Here is a 23,316-nt window from a genome sequence, read left to right as displayed (position 1 = left end):
CACTCATCACAGCCCAGCCATGTTCCAAGACCCTCACAGACTGAAGCTGCTGGTGCTGAACAGCGTACGGTGCGCTGCCACCGCGCCGGGAGCCCAGCAAAACAAACGTTGGCAAAGGAGAACGGGACAAGTTCTACGGAGGGAACAAATCCAGAGCCAAAGCAGAACACTAAAGCACTGGGGAGGTTGTGACACACTGTCAGCGCAGCGATGCAAGGAGAGAGCAGCGCTCGGCACAAAACCCGCACGATGCCCCATGATGCAGCAGCATGGCACAGTGCATGGGAAGTCAGAGCACATAGCGAGGCAGGACATCCCCCCCCCCCCACCCCGACCCCACAGCATCGTCAGGGCGCACACCCAAAGCGCACACATTACATGAGCTGCTACTGAATGTAAGCCAGAACACAGAAAAGGAATTGGAAGAGCTCTAAGGCTACAAACTGGATAACACATAGAAGAAAATGATGCCTCACTCCCAGTGAGCACAGATTATGAGCATCCTAGAGGAAAACAATTAAATTAAATTTCCAGCAGAGAACCATTTATTCAAATACACAGCAAGAATGAACATATATATTAAATTTAGCTTTTAAAAACATTTTTAAAATAACTTAAGAGAAATAGATCACAGACATAAAGTGCTGAACTTGAAGAATACAACAATCATTCCTCCTCCCTGCTGCTTGTCAGGTGGCGGTTTTACCTTTCTGATTGCTGTAAGATGCAGTGTATGCGCAGACAGAGATTACTCCCTGGATTTACAGCCTTGTGCAAAAAAAACTAGCTGCAAAGGAATATAATTCACACCCCAAAACACAGCTACAGATTACTATCAGTTCCACTAAACAGGCATTCCGTACTAAAGTCCTGACTCACAGGTACAACTGACAGCACAAGTCACTCCCTTCCTAGGTGTAAGCTCATGTTTTGCAAATATGGTCCACTCAGTGTAAACTGTATTGACTTCAGGGAACGGGGAATTCTACCAGATACACGCCTCGAATATTTACACACAGTAGCATGGCACTGTTGTCTCGCAGACTGAGCTACTAACACACACCAGACAGGGACAGGGCTTCGTGCGCCGTGCCATGCCGGCCAACCCCCCCCACCAGAGACTCGACTTCCCAGTCACGAGAAGCTGCCCAAAGAAAGTCTTGATTCTTACATTTAAACCTTAAATCAAACACTAATGGGGCACTCCAGAACAACACAGCTGACACTATCGGGAGCTGTGGCAAGTCGTGAAATGACATTACGTGTCTTTTTGGCAAAGCAGGGTACCTCACAGGGGCTGTTAGCCCAGCTCCCCCCAAACCAGCTGGCCAGGCACAGCTCTTCCTCCACGAGCCAAAGCACTGGGAAGTGCTGTGATTCTAGGGCCCTTCCTGACATGAGCAAATGGCTAGAATTATATATTATTAGGGGAAAAAAAATTCAGAGGGAAGGAAAGGCAAGTTCTCAAAGCATTATGAAAAGGCGAACACTAGGAATTGTTTCTCCTTAGCCTGCTGTTTCTGAAGTGGGTTGCTTTCTGTGTATCAGCACTTCAGACAGGAGTCTGATCAGGAGACCGGCACAAAAGGAAACGGTGGGTTGGGTGAAAGAGCATTCACTGGTCTGATTCCTGAAGGATTTTGAAACATAATTTTTTTAATTAAGAGAGTTTCCCCCCACGAAATACCAAGGCCATAGGGACCCGCACCTCCCTCTCACCGGAGCCACATGCATGATAACACACACCCCAACTTTCCTCCAAGTCTTCTAGAACTTGCACTCCCTCCTCTCTGGTGTTTACCCACGGGGCCTGAGACCAGGCAGGCAGGTCAGGCTGCGCTAACATTCCCCAGAGCAATTCCCAACCACACAAGCCATGGCTACCTTAGAGCTGACAACTGAAGACATGGGTCCACACAGACTCCGGGCTCTCCTTTCAATGCAACATTCCCATTCCCCCCATTTTCACACCAGACCTTGCACTGTGGCACTGTGTGGCAGCAGCATGCCCATAGCAATGGCAACAGGAGCTGGCAGTCCATCAGAGACACTCAGCATGGCTCACAGACATCCAGGGAGTGTCTGGCCCTCACACCAGGGCCACAGGAGACGGGAGCTCAGGCTCTGGGCTCCGCCACTCCTGTTCCCTCCGTGCAGCCAACCAACAACGGCACCAAGCAGTGCCAACTTCCACAGTGGGCTTTATGCTGTGGGAAGGAGACAGCCAGCAGCTAATTGAGCACAGACTAAGCAGCCATTCAATGAGGATGGCTGCCACTGAAAGCTCACCCGTGTTCCATGCACAGACCCAAGGGTAAAAGGTTCCCGTAACTCCCTGTCACTCTCCCAGGCAGCCTGAGCAATCCTCAGGCTGTTATAGCACAAGCCAGTGCTCACCATAAAACCAGAGCTCACTACAATTACTGTCAGCTTAAATTCAGTAAGTAAACTCACTCTGCACACGAGCCTTAGGCCTTCGCACAGGCACCACTCCTGCCTCCGTGACTCAGGTTTAGTTCTTAGAGCAAAGCAAGTGTGAGGTTCTCAAAATCTGCCACTCTGAGGGGACCACCATGAACAACATCCACCTAGGAGCACCTCGGCTTCCTCACAGCTCATCTTCACAGTTCTGCCCTAAGAGGAGACAGATTCCGCAGAGCTGTGAGGAGTAGCAGCTCTGTGACCTTCCAGTCTCCAAGGATTCAGGACACGTCTGCCACATTGTCTGCAGAACAGTACGAGTCTCTTCTCACGTTGTCGACACGTTTCCAGCCCAATCAACTGCAAGTTTCTTTTCCAAAGAGGATTTGCTTTCATTTAGACAATTTTCTCCTATACAAATAAATACAGACTAAAGCTATTATGTCACCAGCCCCTTCTAACAGGAAACACAAAAGCTAAACAAACCCGAGCTTCTTCGTTTTGGACTACATTTCCCTGTGTTTGCCAATGGCTGGATACCTCCGAAATCACTAGGGTGACCACATTTCAACTGGAGGAAAATCTCAAACACACTCGGATTCTCCAGCGTGTGTAGGTCCGACATGCTGGAGCCCCGGTATGGAAAAGGCATGCTGTAAATCAGGGATCAGCTGTCAGCAGTGTAGTGCATCGCCGACATGAAGGGATCTCCAAGATGTACAAAAGAATCTAAGTACTTGAATCAAAAAGATAAATAATATAAAACATGACCCAATGCAAGGAACAGCACAGATACTTAAAACAGTAACTTAAACTTGTCAAAGGTAAATCCCAAGGTCAGTTAGCAGCTTTCAGGTACCTCTAACGCCCACGAAACACCCATTGCCTTCCATCGCCACCACCGTTACATGCATTTGACCCTGGTTCAGTTGAACAAAAGGGACAAAGACTGGGTGAAGTAACAAGTGCCTCTGCCCTCAAAAAACCTCCCTCCTATCGTTAGGTTTCCATTCACGGCAGTTGTGGAGTCTTTTTCAATAAAGCAGCATGTAATAGAGATTACCACATGATCCTTATGCAAATATCGGACGTATTTGTTATAGTAACAACTACACAATTTTGTCTCTCAGCCATGTGCAATGTTTGTCTCTGGTGTGCAAGGACAGCAGCCCTAGGATGTGAGCTTCGAATAGCTGGGAGGAGAAAACCTTCGTCTCAGGTACTTCAGGACGTAGAGGGGAAGGCAGCTCACCAGAGTGATGACGGTGACTTTCCACAGGAACGACAAAGTTGCGATGAAGTAAACGTCTGTGAAAAGAAAAGAGCACAGAGTCAATGGAGCCAGGAAGCCCAGCAATGCATCTCTCAACTCAATGGCAACACCTCAGAATTGCTGCAGAAACGTCCTTCAAAACGGAGCCAGCACACCCATTTGCAAGAGACGGGGATCTAGCCCACGGGAAGTTATCTGCGTTGTCCTCAGTTAGCAAAGAGCTTTTTGGAAGAAGTAGTGACATCTTGTGGTTCCAAACAAATGCTGGAACAAACCCTACGACCCTGGTATTTGCAACCAGGCAGCTACTGGGGGGATGTGAATTCCTCACCCGTTTTCCTTTAGCCAGGGAAAAGGATTAGCTCTGTTTGAGCCAAATTTTAGAAAACCCAACAACCAAACCCACAGAGGAGGGCCCTGATGGAACAGATAAAACCAGGTTTTAGAAGACAGCTCCTTCACACAGTTCAAAGATGAAAACTTTTGAACCAACAACAGAGGTTCCAATCTGCAGTCTCTACTTCAGTCCCCACAGGACAATCAAGGCCACTGTTATGGCATCAAGCACATTGTTACCTATGACAGCTGACACTTAGTGGGGCTCTGAAAGTACGAATCAGATTCCCTGGACAGCACACAGCCTACCAACTACCTTTACCTCCTCTATTTGTTAGAATAAGCCATAAAATACCTTTCAAGTGCCTTCAAATTCAGTAGAGCTTATTCTGGTCAGAACCACTGCCTTTGTAATTCTTGTTGGCTTCATCAACTGCCTTCAAGCTCAGTTCAGCTCTTTACAGTCCTGTTACAATCCAGCTTATCAATCAACTGACCGGAGAAAAGGCATTTAACCTTACCAATAAACTCATGTAAGAAGACCAGAGAAGCAATGTAGCAGGAGAGGCTAAGCAGCTCAGCCACTATCATGAGCCAGTGCCATGTCTGGATGGTCAATGCCACCATCAGCAACTCAGTGAGAATCAAGGACGTGAAGGAAATAGCAACAATGTGGACAAATTCGGATTCAAAGAGGAGGAGTGCTCCATACATGATGATACTACCTGCAAGGGAATGGAACATTTGGGTATTTAGTTCAAACATCAGTCTAAGCTCTAAAACCCACTGCTGCTAGGTCTTGGAAAGGCTGAAACATGGTCATGTCTTGAGACCGTTTTTCATGAAACCTGATGAATGTAATGACAATGATCGGTTGCTATTTAGGAGACAGAATTGATGACAATACAGGGAAAAGTTACAGCAGAGGTGCCCAGACTTTTATAGCAGTCAATCACATTCATAGGCACCCGGAGACAGGAAATTAATACACGCTATTTTGGCAACTGGAGATGTCTAACACCACTAAAGTCCATCTTCCCAGAATCCTCCCAGGAAGTGGTTGGTTACCACTCAGAAGCTAAAAGATAGCAAACACTTCTACCACCTCTTGTGGTGCCTCAGTGCCTAGATGGAAGCAAGGTGTTGAAAAGCTCAGCAGACACAGGTTAAGCCTCTCTTTGCACTACTTCAGTCAATTTTTCTCCCCTTTACACCTCCCCTAAAAGGAGTGTCTGCTCAAGCACCGTTAGGGATGCATTGTTTCATGCTGCTATTCTGGCCAGCCAGGGACTGCTCACAACGCCCTGCATGGCCACCTGCACAAATAACTCATGTTAGCAGCATGAGTAATCCACACCAACATCCATCACTAGGCCAGTTTCGGAAGGGAAAACCTGTGAGTGACTAGAGCTTGAGCCACAGAGTTCAAATCCAGCTGTGAACTTTCCAAAATTTAGGACTGCTCAAGTTTTTGGTCCAGCTCATCTCTGCTAGCAACTAGCCCAGTTGTTTGGCCTGCTGTTTTCTAGTTATTCAGCACATCAGAAGTGAAGTCACTTTAACCAAATATTGTAACCAGATAGTGGTCTTAGCTCAAGAAGAAATCTTTCCCTCAATGCATCACCCTCTGGCTTTAGCTTTCCACCCCTTGTGAGCTGTCTGTAAATGCCTTGGCTCTGCTACCCCATTTGTACAGCATCAGAAGCCAGTTATCCCTGTCCTAGGGTTCCACCGTATTCATTTCAGAACATTAACGCCAAGAGAGCTTTTATATTACTGGTTTCACTCCCTACCAAGGAGGGTAATATCAACGATATCGCCAAGAACTAGCTGCTTATTTTGGCACATTTGTTCTGACGTTGGTTGATAAGGGAGTCTTAGAAAACAAGAAATTTTGTCATGGAATCATACTGCTGTTTTAGCTTTGCAGCTCCACGTTATCTACAGGCTTTCCATGATTCCCTGATTAACACTTACAGAAAGCGTTGGAGTTACTTGATACAAAAAGCCAAACTGAAAGAAAAGACCTCCTCAGACATACCCCAATTACTGCACCCGTGTTGGGAAAACAGATGCATTGTAATTAAGGCGTTTGCCTAACTGTTTGAGCAGCCTAATTAATGCGTATGGGAAATGATCAAGACTGAGCTCTGCTCTAGTCCTTCACTGCAGACAGCCATGAAGTAACCAGAACTACTGCCACTTCTAGAAGACAGTGTTTGGGTAGAATGCACAAAGCTGCAGATTCTGTATTCCACATCCTGACCTAATGACCCATGCAATCCATAGGTGTGAAAGCCTTTTCCAGAGGAAGGGAAGTCACCAATCTGCAGAAGGAGTAATTGAAGTGCTGAAAGAACTTGCATGAAGTTACAAAGGATGGAAATGGGAAGAGGCACAGCACTCTGAACTTCTACTAGTTGACCAGTTGCTGCCAATATTTAGTTTTAGCAAATTTCTTCCTTTGGTAATGCTGCCAACTTTTTCCAAGGCAAAACAATTATTTATTCATTATTTATCCATTGCTAAACTCACTTGATCCCTTACCCAACTGTGTGCAATACCAAAGATGAGTTATTCTAGACTCATCAAAACATCTGAAGGCACTAGCAGAAGTCGATCTCTTACCTTGATAGATGCTTATTAAGACCCATATTAAAAACGTTTTGTATGACAGTGGCCGTCCCTGGGGGAGAAAGAAAGGAAAAAAGACAAAGCTCCATTGGGTTTCTTTTATCAACATGCACTTACAGATCAACTCAGCAATTAATAAAGGAGAATTTATAGGTGGTTTGGGAAGAAAACAAAAGAATCAGCCAACCCTGAGGTACTGTCACTTGATTCTCATTTTTTATGCTGCACAGGGAGGCCTGGGACTGTGGAAGCTCAGAGCTTGCACAGTGCAGCACCACCTCTCCTTACTGCACACGCAATTCATTCAGCGCAAAGATGTCTCAGGAGTTTAGTCACTGTACTGTGAAATAGAAGATGTGTGTATACACATACACATGAATATATTAATACTATATTTCTAGACACAGAGACACAAATCACCATCATACTGAAGGCAGAGAGGTTTTTAAACAGCATTTCCAGCCAACACAGCTATACCAGTACAACCCCCCTATGTTTAGACCAGGCCTAAGGATGGTTGGAGAATTAGTGGTTTATGACATAAGAGACAACATACAAGTGAAACCAGATGGAGACTTATTCAGACTGTTGGAAAAACAGGCTTTGCTTCTGAGAGTATCTGTTTAACAGAAATCCTTGAGGGAAAGGATCTGTTGGAGACTCAGTCCACCCTTTCCTTCAATTAAGAAAGATGTTCCCAGTCTGCATACCCCAGTTATTAAAAAAAAATCCAGGGGAAAAAAATAAGAAGAGAAAAAGAAAAAAAAAGAGCTTAAGACAAGAGTTATCTTCCTCACATTTGTATTGTAAATATCAAATAAGTTTTCTTTCTCTAAGGAGAAGGACCTGACTTTTATGCTAAAGCTACAAAAATGGCACAGCAACCAAACCTTCAAGTCTCTCCAGAACATCCTCAAGGCAAATTTCTAGTCAAGAAACTATGTGATAACCTCCTTCCCTCCATCAAATGAGCGTATCCCGTCCCCCCATCCCCTATTCTGGCTTCAGGACAGTGCCAAATCCCCAACAATTTCTCTTTCCCCTTTATTTTGGAACAAATCAGTAATATTAAATCCCTAGAATTTCCCACAGAATGGAACTTCTATTTCCCCAGCCGTTTCTAATAAATCGCATTTCATGTAGCGTTCAACAACAAACTGCCAGGAAATCTGGTTGTATCCGTTAATTCAAATTTGCCTTTAAAGCAATTTTGCTTGAAAACACATGATAAAGTTCTGTACCTACTGGTACTCTATTTGCCTTTAGACATCTAGAGAGTTTCAAATCAACACAGGGATCAAGCCAAACAAACAAGAGCCTCACCCACCTTAAGGAGATCTTTGTAGAGCTCCGGGTACAACATTGCCACTTCAGATTTAACATCCTTGTCCAGGACTAGAGAAAACACTGGAAACATTGTGTAAATTGTGGAGTACCTGGGAAGAAGGTAGAAGACCAGTAAATTATCTGCAGTGTAGATAAACAGGGAGAACTCTAGTCTCCAGAAAGGACACATGGTGTTCCTGAAGTGCCAGGTGATGTAAACATTACCAAAACTCACAAATAGAACTTGCTGGAGTTTTGCATGTAGGAAAACCCTCTAGGATTTGTGTTTTGAATGGCTTCTGATTAGAAACATTCACACGCAGATAACTGGTTCAAGTATTGCAACTGGTGCTAAAGGGTTTGCAACAGAGCCAAGGACAGACCTATCCCATCCCAAAGTTTGCTCTACAGATCAGGCCTGACCTCGCTTACATTCAAAGGCAGTGAGATGAATTTGCTGTTTGGCTTTTAATCATGTATTCAGAAGTCAATAAAGTATCCGAGACAGGAACTGATTCCTCATGTTGAGGGGGTTGGGCTGTCCCCCTGCCTGACACTGCCAGGAGCTGGGCACTGGCACAGGTGCTGGAGCGTAATGACTGTCCCTCAGCTTTTTCCTAGGATGGAAGGAGTGTTCCCAGGGGGATGGCTTGCTTCTCACGTTCCCAGTATGACCAAGTGTCCTTTTGGAAAGGCTTCCAGAAGTACTCGTGCTGCCTCGGTGGCTTCGCTCAGCACAGAGGAGCAGAAAGGGGACGTGGATCAAATCCATCTTCTGAAGCAGTGTTGTGAAACATGCAGAGTGGAGCTGTGCATGCCTTGAATGTTAATTAGCCCAAATCTATTCATTATGCACAGGTTTTACCCACTATTAGTAAAATGCGAGCTCTTACCCAATGATGAGAAAGCCTTGGTAGAGAGGAACTGAAGCGAAGTAAAATACTGATGAGAAAACAGCCTAGAAAAGAAGAGAAATAAGCTTTTCAGGCGTTAAATACTGCAGGAAAAGTAACAGCTTAAAAATATACTCTGTTCAAACTGGAACATACTTGCAGTGGGTTCTCCAAATTCCTGAAATGAAGACAGAAGAATGTAATATCAACCCTCTTTGCTCCTACGCAAACCTTGGATGAAAGCTGTGTTTAATAGCAAATAGTGGAGAGCTGGAAAACTTTTTGCTATGTAGTTCCACAGAAAAGAACATAAAGAGTTCCCTCCAAAGCCCACTGGTTCGATCAAAGCCATCCAGATGTTGTGAAGGACAGGTGTGTACTTACTTCTGCTTGGATGATGCCTCCACAATGTAAGGAGTTAACATTCCCCAATGCAAACTCCAAAGAGTTCAGGATTAATTTTTCTTTCTCTTTTTTTTCTGTCGGAAGTTAGGGGGTTGTTTTCTGTTCTTGTTTTTAGCTGCAGACTAAGCTGGATTGTCCCCTGAGTTTGAAGCTTTTGTCTCTAATGCATCCCTCCTTATGTGTTTATTCTAAAGAGGGAGGAGGGCTAAGAACCTGCCTTCTCAAAAATATAAAACATTTTTTTAAAAATTAGTATTTTTAAGGAATTTATCAGTACACTGTGACGTGGAAACCCAATTCCCAAAGAGCAACCTCCATCCTTAACTGTAATTTTCACTCAAGTCACCAGAGCTAGGAACAGGATTTGGCTCACGAGCTCTTAAAATCCCTTTCAACTCTCCCTGCCAACTGGCAACTGTATTTTCGTCACGCTGAGGCTCGGCACACGCGAACAATGTACATTTTGTGAACACCAGATCTCTTCCTGAGGTTCCCTTTGAAACGCAGAGGAACAGATGGCCTCACGGTGCTGCAGCGAGCTGCCGAGCACTCGGCAAGGTTGATGTGTGTAGTGGCCTTTGTGGCACATCTTCCGTGACCGCTGCGCAGTGCGCCCAACCAAGCACCAGCAGCCTCCTTGGGCTCAGAGCCAGGTCCCCCTCAGCCACTTCATTTTGGGCTTGGTACTTGAAGACCTTGCTCCAAGCACACCTGAGCAGAAGCACACTGACTCAGCGGAGACATTCTTCAGCCACAGTGCCCCGGTTCAGGCTCTCAGCACTGACAGTGAAGATGCACTGTGTCACAGCAGCGTTCTCAAAGGCAGAATGCTGCTTGTCCAGTTTTAGAGGAGTTTCTGATGTTTGTCCAATACCAGGAACCTTCTCAAGTGTTTGGGCACCCAAGTAAGAACCTTGAGTTCCAGCCCCCGAGAAGAAATCGTCACTCCACGCTCTTTCACCTCACCCCCAGCAGCTCAGTTACCTGCATTGTACTGATGCACAGGCTCCTGTGGATGACAAACTGGCTGAGAGCTGCAGACCGCTTGTAGCTGTTCCTTCCGTGCACCATGAGCAAACGACCCAGGTGTTTAAACTGGGTGATAGAGAAATCGGCTGCAAGCGATGCCTGTTTCCCTTCCTGTGTACAACAGCAAGTAAAAGCACAGTGAGATCATCTCATTACTGGAAACAAAGGAATACCATATCATTACCTAGTTATGACTGACAGAAATTCCAAGGCCATTTGCAGAACGTAAGGTGGGGGAGAGCACTTCTGCCTTCCACCGTGTTTTTTAAGCAAAGAGCAAAAACATGAGGAGAATTCCCATGTGAACCCTGTCCTCCAAGTCTAAGCAGCCCTCCGGATTACCATTCACAACACGTATGTTAATGTGACACTTGCATCAACTCAGTTTTGAACACAAATTATCAGTCTCCAAAGTTCAGTCATTCAATGTTCTGGCTCAGAGCAGAGTCCTTCCACGGCCGCCAAATCCAGCCTTGTCGCTCCAAGCAGCTCCATATGCAAGACCCTGAGCTCGAACCCGGAGCTTGCTTTCTACACTAACGGACAATTAAGAACTAGTTATCTGTAGGGTGTATGTCACCAGAGTCATTACAACTCCAGCATTTGGAGCATCTACGTGTGATTAAAAATCCCCAAACCAACCACAATGGCTTAAATTCAGGGAATCTGCCAAGAACCACATAATGAACTTGAACTCTATTAAACAGTAGTCTCCTTTCCAGATGTTTTTCATGATAAGGCTGTTAGTCCAATGATTATTCTGGTGGAAACTTCTTTCTTTCTTGCACAAATTTCTGAAGACCCATTTGCAAGTTAGATGCAAACGAGCTTCTGAATTGCCATAGAAAGTTGTAATAAACATGAGGTAATCTCACCTTTCCTTCAACTCCAACACCGCAGTCAGCCTCCTGGATCATGCTGACATCATTCCCTCCATCACCTGCAGGTCAGAGAGCAGAGAAGTGACACTGTAGTTAAGCCAGAGAGGCAACTTGCAACCCCACCAACACCACCTCCAGCAGGCTGCAGTACTAGGAGAAACACTGAGCTCTATCAACAACGGGGGATTTCAAATATCAACTGGGAATCTCAGTTCTTTGGGAAGTTTGTTTATAGATGCCCAGGGATTCAAGGCCACTGATCACTTTGACTTGTAGGTGTACCATTACAGCCCACAGGTTAACAATGGCACTTTATCTGATAAAAGCCATAAAACTCCTTGAAAGAGCCCAGTGCAGGGCCACCAAGATGATGGAAGGAGTGGAGCACCTTCCTTGTGAGAACAGGCTGAGGGAGCTGGGCCTCTTTAGCTTGGAGAGGAGGAGACTGAGGGGTGACTTTATTAATGTTTATGTATGTAAAGGGGGAGAATCAGGAGGACAGAACCAGGCTCCAGCAACAGGACAAGGGGCAACGGGTACAAGCTGGAACAGAGGATGTTCCAGGGGAATATAAGGAGGAACTTTGTCACTGTGAAGGTGATGGAGCGCTGGGACAGACTGCCCAGAGAGATTCAAACCCGCCTGGAAGCATTCCTGTGTGATGTAATCTAGGTGATCCTGCTCTGCAGGGGGTGGAACTAGGTGATGTTTCGCATTCCCTTTCAACTCCTAATGTTCTGTGACTCTGTGTGACCCGATTGATCATGCTGAAGCTCTGTTTTGCAAAGATACCACCCCAAATATTTATGAGCAGTTTCTCATTGAAGTTTCCTAGCAAAGTTCATCCTAGCGATCATCCCACAAAAACTGTTCCCCAGCTTGGAGTTTCCAAGTGTTAGGAGATGACACGGGACCACTCGCCCGAAAGAAGAGGAAGCAGAGACACCATCCTATGTGGCCAGTCCTCCCTGCCTAGTCCCTTACCTACGGCACAGGTGAGTTTGCCCGTCCTCTCCTGGAGCAGTCGCACGATCTGGGCCTTCTGCGTCGGAGCGCATCTGCAGCACACGACGGCAGGGCACTGGCAAGCCAGCTCCATGAACTCATACTCATAGTATTTCAGACAAACCTAGGTTACAGAGATCAGAAGCATCACACCAGCGTTCATCATATGAAAGCTCCTTTTAAAAACAAAACAAAGAATCCTAAGGGAGCCACGGTGGGCTGGGGTGTTCCTGAGCAGCCTGCGGTGCCTGGAGCTTACCTCCAGTGAGTCGCCAGAAATCACAAGAGCGCAGTCGTGTTTCCGGCGGAAGGCGTTCAGCTCGAGATGGGCTTCTCCACGGTTGGTCACCTGGGGAAGGAAAGGGCAGCTGAGCAAGGGTTTGGGTTGCTGGGTGAAAAAACAAGTGAACAAGTCCCACAGGGAGCAAACGCAAAGCAGGTGGACAGCACACGGAGTTACGTGGGACACAGAGTCACGAACCAAAGTTCAGGGGACAGAAAGCTGGGTCAAAAGAATAAGAATGTTCTGGGAAATTATGCTCCCAGCACCCCTCCTGTCCCAGACTTTGGGGTGCCAAGCAAGTCTTGAGAGAGGGATATGTGGGAGTCACTCACTAGTCGGAATATGTGGATGTCCTGTGTCCGTGTGACCAAATGCGCATTCTTGGCTGTACACGTGGCTGTCTCTAACTTGTCCCCTGTCAGCATCCACACCTACAATCAGATATTTCACGGGTTAAATGCAAACTGCAATGGCCGAGTCTGCAGGACATCCAGGTACCACTTGCCAGTGCCAGCACAGGAAGGGGCTGTGAGAACACATACACAAATTCTTGCTCTTAAAAAGCCCTATTTTCAATCAGACAAGGAACTTCTCTCAGATGAAGGAAAGCAAAGCTTTTAAAGAGGCTGAAACGCAGACGGACTTACAAACTACGTGTAACATTCTTCCCACCTGCAACATGTCAAGATTCTGCCGATAAACCCACAAAACACAGGCTGAAGAATGTGTGCGTGTGTGCTAACGTGTCCCACCCCAGCTACAGCTCGTGGCTGAAGTCAGCGGGGCCTCGCTGCCGAGAGATCCCTCCCGGCCCTGCCTGAAGTTCGGATGATGCAACCAGGCTTAGCTCACTGCTGATGTGTGCGTCTGGAACGGGCTCTCTGTTGGTTGGGGTTTGTTTTTTTTAAATACACACTGCTCCTTTTATTTCGCGCTGGTGCGGGGCGGCGTTAGAAAGCAATGTCAGCAGCACCAGCCTGCACAGGCTGGCAGGGCATTCCTTCAGCAAGGCAAATAGACCAGAGCCCGGTTTGCTTTTTCACTGGTGTTTTTATTGTTTAAAGACACCGCCCAAGGATGTTTAATAAAGCTTTTTTAAAACCCCAGAACACACGCAAAGACTCACTTATTTGCTTAATAACCTGACGCTGGAAAAAGATTTGATGAATTCCAAGAGCACCTTCACTCCTGGTCTCACATGCAGCACCCTAATGAACACATGGCTGCGGGAGCGCGCAGAAGCATCACGCTCACTGTGCGGTGACACGCTCCATACCCCGCTGCTGACTCCAGCCAAGGTGAAAACATTAAGTTGCTTTGGAATCAGCCTTGAATTCCACTTCCTACCCAAACCCCAGACACACAGCCCTACCTTGCATTCATAGCATGGCTCAAGACTTTTGCTCACTTTGTTACTTAAAGCACAGCAACCACAACCAGAACCTTTTACCTACTTTTCTTGCTCAAATATGAATGTTTAATCCAATTATTATGTTTTGTTTTTCTTTTCTAAGTCCAGAATCTGACTGACAAGCTTTTAGAGAGGGAGACTAGGCAGGCATCACACTGGCTCCCTCAGGGCTGGGCACAGCTCAGGCTGGAGGTGTCTGAGATGAAGGTGCCAGAGCCCAGAAAGCCAGGGGAAAAATAAAGAAAGAAAAACCAAGGAAAGAAAAAGAATCTGGTCTCGATTCTCTTGGCTCAGACCCCCTCTGGTGGCTACTGAAACATGTATGTGCACAGCCCTGTGCTCCAACAGAGCCCAGGCGCATCCAGAGCAGTCCTGTTTCATGCATCCACCTCCAAGAAAGACATCCCATAGCCGCCCTTCTGCCCACGCCCTGGGTTTCTCTGCAGAAGGGGTCAGAGCACATTCAGGGAAGAAAGCACAGAAGGCAACGTGCTCTCACGTCTTTAGGTAACATTTACTACTTCAGCAAGCTCTGTTCCCAGAGTGATGTTTAAAATGCACCATCCAGCCCCACAGTTCCCACTCCTGAAGAGAAACAGTTGCCTTTACAGGGCTCCCAAACTGTCCTAATTTTCTGTCTGTAGGACAGTGCCACAGACTCCCCAGGTACTGTGTTCCTGCTAGGAGCGACAGTAGGTTAGGCAGACCTTAATGCCAGCATTCCTCAGCGTCTCCAGGGTAGGCCTGACGTCTGCCTGCAGCTGATCCTCCACACCCGTTAGACACAGCAGCTCCATCTCCATCTCCAGGCTCTCGATGACTGTGGCTACCTTCAGGGAGCGGTCGTGCACGCTCAGCTTCGCCTGGACATAGCGTGCCTGAGGACAGAGCAGACACAGCCACACTCACACACACAGTTTGTGGAACACAGGGTTAACCAGTTAATCAGCTAACCAACATCCAGGGAGGGCACCTGCAATGGCTCGTGAACACAGGGTGCACGTTATGGAATAAGGTGGAAAATATTTCAGGAAGTTTCTCTTAGTTTGTGCCTGCCCTGTGCACAGTGATTGATCCTCGTACACACAGGCGCTCAGCAGCGACTGAAGTGGTGCCAGTGGAGAGCCTGGAACTGGCTGGTAAGTAAATCAAGGCTGCAGGTAGGGACTGCTCTACTCAACCCCAGGCGGGAAGCCTGGGCTTCCGTGGAGCCCTGCTGGGTTACATCCCAGTTGGTTGTCAGCTCCCTGGATGTCAGAACACAGTGATGAAAATGGAAAGCCAGCACATGTCCTCACACCAAGACGGGGTGTCTAACAAACCATGAATATTTGCAGAATTTCTAACTGTGAAAGACAGCAAGGCAGGATGTGGGAACTGGTTTTGGAGGGTCCTGGCTGGGATCCAGTTTCATACAGACCACTTTAAAAGCCACTTTGATTGAAAGACCAGCAAGACATTGAAGAATGACAATTCCAGCAGAAGGAGTAGAGATGAGAGGCGCATTATCACTAGAGGGCTGGGAGAATCACTCCAGTGACTGTTTATTTAAAAACAAAGAAGAAAAAACAAACAAAAACTTACTTCAAAGTCTTGATACTGCTCTTCTGTCAGAGACTTCTTGGCTACAACCAGAACCCTCAGGCCTTCCCGAGCCATGTTACCACACTGGAAAGAAGTATCCCATTGTAAACCATAAACTGCAGCTCCAGTAAGATGATTTATATGTAGCCTTGCAGAGATGGCAGCATAAGATAGCAGGTTAAGAAAATAACCGTCCCATTTGAGCAACCCCAGTAAGTCTGTACCATCTGATAAAGTGCGTGATAAACTCAAGAGGAAAAAGGAGATCTGCAATGGTCTGTAATCTATCCCAGCAATCAGAAACAAAAATGGCCTCTCTGCCATATCAGCGTATCAAGAACGACCCCAGTGATTGCATTTTCTCTGTCTCTAAGTAAAAGGACACAAGCCTTCGATTTGAAGACTCCAGAAGGATGAAGCCCAGGACAAATGTGGGGATCCTGAGTGGCAATCAGTTCTCAGTAAGATCCATTTGTTTACAGGACTTATTCTGCACTACATATGTTGAACTCACCACCAAACTTCCCCCTTAACAGGAGTATCTTTGGCTGAAGACTAATCCAATGCATTTCCAAGATGAGTGACCTTCTGGATCACAGACACTGAGGAGTTGTCCCCCCTCTGCCACCATGACAAGCTTTGTCATGTGTGCCCTGGAAGGAGGAAAGCACTCGCACGACAAACCCTCCGTAAGGAGGAGAGACGGCTCCATACCTCCTCTTCCAGCCAGTCGTTGTACTGCACGATCCCAGCCATCACCACATCAGCCCCCTTCATGTAGAAGGTGATCTCTCCTGTGGATTCATCCTGCAGATAAGAAACAGAAGAGTCTAAGCAGGGCCAACATCAGCATATTTGGAATGGCCTCAGCAAGCCAAGTGATGAGTTTTCTGCACATCAGTCACAAAAATGCCTGCACTGGGTCAGGCTGAAGGTCTGTCCAGCTCATGCCTTGTCTCAGCGCCAGGAGGAGATGCCTATTCAATTGCAACTCGGTTATTCGCAGCAGGAATAATCCTTTAGACAAGGATGATCACCTTTTAATCAGCAACATGGGATGTGCATGCAGACACCTCTCAGTCCTGACTGCGTGTGCCTGTGGAACAACCTCTAGCCCTCACTCCCTCACCCTGGAAATTTATTTCTTTCTTACTTGAAGCAATAAAACAGATGCACAGAGTTTAACCGTGTAACAATCACTCTGACTTACCCCTGTTACATTATATGGCATAAGTGTAATTAGAGTTTATACTTGCCACAGAAAGGTTAGATTGCTGCCAGCCTTATCTGTGACAAGTAATTTGCAGGCTGCAAGTGGAGCATATTTACATTACCACAAATTAAAAACCCCCTTCTAACCAGGCAGATACCTAAGGAGGTCACAGCGATCAGCACTACAGGCTTAATGGAAACCTTGGCAATTTCCTCAAAGGAGACAAAACAATGAGTAAGGAACAAACTGCTCTGTAAACCAAGATAGCCACCAGGGATGGGAAGAAAATAAACTTAACACGCAAAGCCAGAAAGCCCAGGAAGGTCTGGAAATAGACGGCTACAAACGAAGGGGGAAAAGTCCTTTAGAAAACACAGGAATGAAAGCAAAGCACAGCGGACACTTTTTAATACACATGCTGATCCGTTCTGCAGTGACACAGACTAGTGGTGAAAGCTCTCACAACATGAAGAGTTTGAGGTGGCAGGTAAAAGCCTAATGTCCCATGGCACTGGCACAGCAGAATCCACTTCCATAGCAAAAAACCCATAAAGGAACACCTGATGTGGATACTGAAATGCAATGGATATACATTAAGAAGTAGCCAAGGATAATGAAGCTGATTTACTGAGTATTTTTGCCAAGATCTTAAAGATATTCACAAGGAAGAGTCTTATATTAAGCTTCAGCAGATTTTGTAATGTCCTGAAGTTACAGCCTTCATATGCCAATGCCTGTGCATCCCTCATACCCAAAGCAAAATCCCCATCACTCTATCAAAACAACTAGAATCTGCTTAAACTAAACACAACACTTTTGGCGGTAGCCAAAGGTAAAGGTTTATCTATTAAATTATTTGATTAAGAAGTGTCTATCAACATCTCTGTAGGAAACTGAATAAAGACTCTGCTTCCCGTGCTGCAGAACTGGCTTAAGATAGTTTAGATTTTTTGTCCAATATAAATACTGTATCAGCTATCTCCTTGCATTAGTCATTTCCTCTCACCGAGTTCAATAGGAGGTTAGTGCGTTCTCATATTATGGTAAGATCACACTATAAATCTACACAGAGATTTGCCAGTTATATTGTTTTGGAGAGGCATCTTTTTCCACCGTGGTCTGACTCTGGCCACGGTTCAAAGGTTTCTTTCAATTCCAGATATGACAATAGCACTATCTTTGCTCTACAACAAAGATCATTCCACATGGGTAAGGGGAAAAACAACGCGAAGAAAAAGAAGAATGGAAAATATTGTGGTCAAACAAACGGGCCTTCTTTCAAGAAGATAAGTCAGCAAGCTGAGAAGAGTGGCTGCTTTGGTAGAGCATGGCTTCTTAGAACTGAAATGATGGGCTACAGAAATGACAGTTGATCACAAGGAAACAAGCAGACAGAGCAAAAATATCCCAAGTGAGGCAATATCTGCCACTTGTTTTCAACACTAACTACTTCTTCAGTTACTAAAAGTCACACGTTGGAGATCCCTTCCTAAGGAGACAGGACCATCGCAGCAGATGGGCACCTGACAAGGGCTTCGGAGGAGCATCCCTGGGCTGGGCACACGAACCACGTGCTGAATCCTCGTACCCGGATCGTGCAGGAAGCCTGGCAAGGCAGCTGCAGCAGCTCCTGCTAGCCAAGAAAACTGCCATGTATGAGAATGGGCAGTATCTGTGTAGCTGAGAGTAAAACACTACATCTGAATTCTGCTCACCACCGTGCTGAGCACAGCCTCATCCTGCAGCTTCTCCCTCCCTCCCTGGCTGCTCTCTGCAGCTGTTGTCCTCTGGATGCTTCACACTACTTTCCCTCCCCTGATTCCCAGCTGCCAAACAGGCAGCACAGCTTCAGAAGGTGTGCTGAAGGGGTCAAGCCCAAATGGAGTGCCTCCACATGCATACATACTTCCCATTTATAAACTCTCTATTTTTAATTAATTAATGAAAACACTGCTCGTAAATACTGTTTTGGAGTATATAGGAACAGGGCAGCCAGCATCTGCTCCTCAAAGCAGCTCAGTGCCTGCAAAGCGAAGACACAACTGAGGAGTACAGCAGAGAGGGGGATGCTGCTGTGACAGCATTTATCATCAGGGTCTGGCCCTGATGTTGCTCCCACTGCCCACTGCTGGGTGATAGTATTACTGCTGCCAAATGCCAGAGTCCCTTTAGTTCCAGCATGCAGTGGGGAGATACAGGTAATTAAAAAGAAATAAGCTTCAAATCAAAGAGGGGAAAAAAAACAGAGGACTGCTCTCCACCTGGATGAGAAGATTTCAGGGCATCCACTTCTCTGCAAGCTGATAAACATGATCTAGTGAAGCACGCCTGGCTGCAGTGGTGAGCTTGCTTCTGACACCTCTGATACAACAGCAACTCCTCAGAAGTTTGCACTTACAGTAAGCAGTGGGGAGGAAGGTGTCTCATCTGCCCTCTTCTGTTGTCATTCTAGGTCTTGAAAACGTGCCCTGAAGTCTGCACATCACCCGCACTTTAAAAATAACCAGCCTGGGGACTGACACTTGCTGTATGCAAACAGACAGGCACCACGCTGGCTGCAGCTACCCCACAGAGCACGGGACACTCCTGGGCATGCCGATGTAAATGCATCCAGTCAGATCTCTTAGTTTTGCAGATACAACACACTGATACAAGCTCAGCCTACCAGTCCACTTCACCTGCCCTTGGGCATGGTTTAATATTCCAAAGCCTGGAACAACCTGAAGTACAGATTCATTCCCCCCTGTGCAGTGCTGTGGTGTCTGTGATCCAGAGCTCAAACACGCTTCCTTGAGCAACAAGAGATCCAGGTCCAGAGCACCAGGTAGGGTAATACACAGAGAACCAATTACAACAAGCTTTAACGATTTTAGCCTGTGCTAAACACAGCTTGTCCTTCATGGGTCTGTGAAGATAACTGCACACACCTATTACACGTCCATCTTTACCACCAAATCTCCCTGTTACCCAAATACCCAAGTTCTGCATAGCATGTGCAGGTGCTGAAGACAACCACTGCATCACTCTGTTTCACATCCGCCTCTGATGGGGGCTGTGCTCTGCCAGGGCTCCAAGGAAGCTGAGGGTTGTGAACATCCCCCAGTAAAGCCGACCAAATGAACCTGCTCTCAAGGAGTGTGGCCAGTAGGTCTAGGGAGGTAATTGTGCCCCTGTACTTGGCATTGGTGAGGCTACACCTTGAGTGCTGTGTGCAGTTCTGGGCTCCCCACCATAAAAAAGGATATTGAGGTCCTTGAGCAAGTGCAGAGAAGGGCAACCAGGCTGGTGAAGGGGCTGGAGGGCAAATCGTATGAGGAGCGGTTGAGGGAGCTGGGGCTGTTTAGCATGGAAAAGAGGAGGCTGAGAGGAGACCTTATCACCACCTACAACTACCTGAAGGGAGGTTGTAGAGAGGTGGGTGATGGTCTCTTCAGCCAGGTGACAGGAGATAGAACAAGGGGCAATGGCATGAAGCTGTGCCAGGGCAGGTTTAGATTGGATAGTAGAAAAAATTTTTTTACTGAAAGAGTTGTCAGGGCCTGGAACAGGCTGCCCAGGGAGGGGGTTGAGTCACCTTCTCTGGATGTGTTCAAAAAAAGGGTTGATGAGGTACTTAGGGATATGGTTTAGCACAGGAATGGTTGGACTTGATGATCTTCAAAGGTTTCTTCCAACCTTGTGATTCTGTGAGGCCCATGTGTGCACTACCGATCCCCACTGTTTCTAACAAAACCCAACGGCTACTCCTCCTGTTGTAACTTAGAACACATGAGGCAGAAGATATTTTTACACCCTGTTTCCAGATGCCTCAAAACAAGCACGCAGCAATCCAGTTTATCACAGAGTAAACAAGAGGGGGAAGGAGAAAAAACCCCAAAACACCTAAACCAAACGCATCAGTTTTACCTGTTCTCTCCACCCTAAATAACAAAGCTGCAGATCCCATGAAATGATACAACAAATCACTCCTTGCCCTGGATTACGGGTTTCATATTCATGTTTTAGATTCCTGGTACCAATTATCTGTCTGTACTCTCAGTAAAAAACAAGAAGGGTGTTTTAATTATCTCCAAAAGAAACATTCCAACTGCTTCACCTTGTTTGCTTCGCTGGCAAATGGAAGTGCCCTACCATCGCCGGTTTGTTTGTCTCACTACCACTGCTTCTCTAGCACCGTCCTGGAAACTAGTGATAATGGTGAGAACTGATCTCAACTGGTTTTAACACCCACACTTTCTTCTTTCTTTTTAAGGTAACTTTTTTCTGAAAGCCCAACCTCACACTGTGCCTGTATATAAACCCACAGAGTTCTGCCTTCAGTTGTAGCTGGGCAGGTACTTAGTGTGCACAGTGCCTGCTGCTGCTGATAAAGGTACTTGCACAAATGCACCCTTTTACCTTAAATCAGCTATTTTCAAACCCTGCTCATGACACGGTGTTCCCAGCATAGCTGGGGGCTCTGTTAAACAGCTCAAAATAAAATCTCTGCAATTCCCTGCAGCTACAAGTGCCCCCTCCTGCAGTGCTGCACTTCTGCAGGGTCTGACAGGAGTTTCAATGCCTGGCAGAGATCTGGGGAGCACTTCCACAATACCTCTGGTGACATCCTAGAGCTATTCAATGTGCCATCGGTCCAGGATCCCCTCCCTCCTTCCCACTTGCTGCCACCTCCATCCCCTCCTGTTCTACCACCACAACTGCTTTGGAGTCACAGCGTAAACTGGGTTGGCAAACCCACTCATGTTTCTGCTCCTGCCTGACCTCAAGGAGGGAAAGCACTAACGTGCTCCTCTTCTTCCTCACTGTGTTGGCCACAGTGGGAGGGGACACAGAATTTGGGTCCCAGGAGAAGGGTAACAGGGATGATTTCTTTGGCTGGCAGCACTGGTTTCAGGTGTTCCTAAAACAGCTGCTTACCCAAGTGGTAATATGGCATCTCTGCCAATTATAAAGCTCTTGAGCCTTGGTTAAGTTCACAGCCAGCCAAAACATTCTGCCCCCCCAGTCCCTCCTATGTCTCCTTCCACCTTGCACTTGTAGCAAAAGTTCTCTCCCAACATTTTCCAGCATCTCCAGGGCCTTGGGTTTCACAGTTGGAAGGAGATGCTCCAGCTCCCTCTTCCTTCCCAGCGCCGCCCTGGAAGCACCACCTTCCTGCAAAGACACTGCCCCCAGTAGTGCCCTGCAGGAACCGACATGCACTGCTGAACCCCCCACCCCGAGTACGTGGCAAGTCAGAGATGTGAGCTGGAGGGAGCAGCTGGAGGGGGCTGGAAGCTCCTTGTTATGCTGAAGAAGGGACCAAAGATCAATAAGCTAAAGATGTCTCAGGGCACTGCGGCACTTACCGCAAACACGGCCAAGGAAGAGGATGTATCCCCAAACAAACCCAGCCACGGGATGCTATTAGCCCTAACCAGAACCAGCTTATAGCCTGGGGTAGGAGACACTGCAGGGCTCAGCCAGGAGGAGGAGCACAGCCAGCGTTTTGTGTGCCACACGTTGCGTTAGCAGGAGATCCACCGAGACTCAGAGCTTCCCCCCCTCCCCAGGCACTGAACTCCCCCCCAGGCTTCTCCCCAGACACTTACCCGGACAATTATCCCCATGCGCTTGCTCTCGTAGGTGAAGGGGAAGATCTGGAGGATGGTGAAGTTCAGGATGTGGCCACCCGGGGTCCTCAGCTGCACGGAGGACTGGTCTCTGCCCACCAGCGTTAAGCCCACGCTCTCGGTCCACTGCACCAGGGCCACCTGGGAGAAGAAGAGACAGCCATGGGGAGGGGGCGGCCAGCGCACCCCACAGCTCCCGGAAGGGACCGGGCAGGGGCCGCAACCACGTCCATTACTCATGAACCGTGCCAGAGTGGATCCCTTTGGGTACGTGTGATAAGGTTCTTGCTGGTCAGCTTTTTCCAAAGTTGGATACCTGCTAATCATATTTTTGGGGGGTTGGGCAGCCCAAGCCCAGACCCTCTCCGATGCGGCTGCAGGGCAGCCCTGGACTTACAGAGCAGCCAGCTCCCTGCCTTCGCTGCCGCACCCCACAGACAACACTGGGGCAGGCACAGGTACCTCTGCCCATGCTGTCCAGACCTCTGCTTGGGCATATCACAAAACCTTCTTACAGTGCTTGCTTTTTGAACATGCTGTGTCCCAGCTTGCTCTTCATGAAACCAGGAATTCAAAGCAATGCAGTCACCCTGGATTTACAGTATCAAAGCCAGAAACGGTAATGCAGAGCACATTAAAAATTCATATTAGAAAAGCAAACAAACAAAACGAGCTCTGTGTTACACTCTGTTTGGTAGTAACAGTTTGGCAGCAGCTTCCAACCTCTGTACTGACGGGTGAGACAGCTGAAGGGTGGCTCACAAACACAAGCACAGAACCTCTTCTCCATAAACAGTAAGAAAACCAAAACAATAAAAACATACCTCGTATTTTTCAAGGTACACACCAGAACTCAACTGATGCATCCATCTAGGACTGAGCCTGCCAAGATTCAGGGCTTTCACTCTGTAGCTGTAAGGGATGGGAGCAGCTGCTGACATGAGCCCATGTATCACTGGCCTCCAGAAAGGATCGAGGGATGCTTTCTCCCAGCAGACACCAAGTACTGG

At 47.1% G+C, this 23,316-nt stretch overlaps 1 protein-coding gene across 1 annotated transcript in view; it reads right to left on the bottom strand.

Moving 5' to 3' along the window:
- Nucleotides 1-3,592: 3,592 nt before the first annotated feature.
- The window catches only part of ATP9A (ATPase phospholipid transporting 9A (putative)), a gene marked incomplete at both ends in the record, with an annotated part of 52,006 nt that continues 32,282 nt past the window's right edge, over nt 3,593-23,316 (bottom strand). Inside the window, 14 exons of the mRNA XM_084271649.1 lie at nt 3,593-3,729; nt 4,552-4,755; nt 6,659-6,716; nt 7,992-8,100; nt 8,884-8,948; nt 10,273-10,428; nt 11,193-11,257; nt 12,183-12,327; nt 12,463-12,552; nt 12,819-12,917; nt 14,605-14,775; nt 15,482-15,565; nt 16,196-16,288; nt 22,286-22,447. Coding sequence (XP_084127775.1) covers nt 3,593-3,729; nt 4,552-4,755; nt 6,659-6,716; nt 7,992-8,100; nt 8,884-8,948; nt 10,273-10,428; nt 11,193-11,257; nt 12,183-12,327; nt 12,463-12,552; nt 12,819-12,917; nt 14,605-14,775; nt 15,482-15,565; nt 16,196-16,288; nt 22,286-22,447 — 1,638 coding nt within the window. The remainder of the gene's footprint in view (nt 3,730-4,551; nt 4,756-6,658; nt 6,717-7,991; nt 8,101-8,883; nt 8,949-10,272; nt 10,429-11,192; nt 11,258-12,182; nt 12,328-12,462; nt 12,553-12,818; nt 12,918-14,604; nt 14,776-15,481; nt 15,566-16,195; nt 16,289-22,285; nt 22,448-23,316) is intronic.

Source organism: Gallinula chloropus (assembly GCF_964237585.1).
Source record: "Gallinula chloropus genome assembly, chromosome: 16".
Taxonomy (NCBI): domain Eukaryota; kingdom Metazoa; phylum Chordata; class Aves; order Gruiformes; family Rallidae; genus Gallinula; species Gallinula chloropus.
The sequence above is the reverse complement of the archived record's forward strand: the minus strand, read 5'-3'. Positions and strand labels throughout refer to the sequence as shown.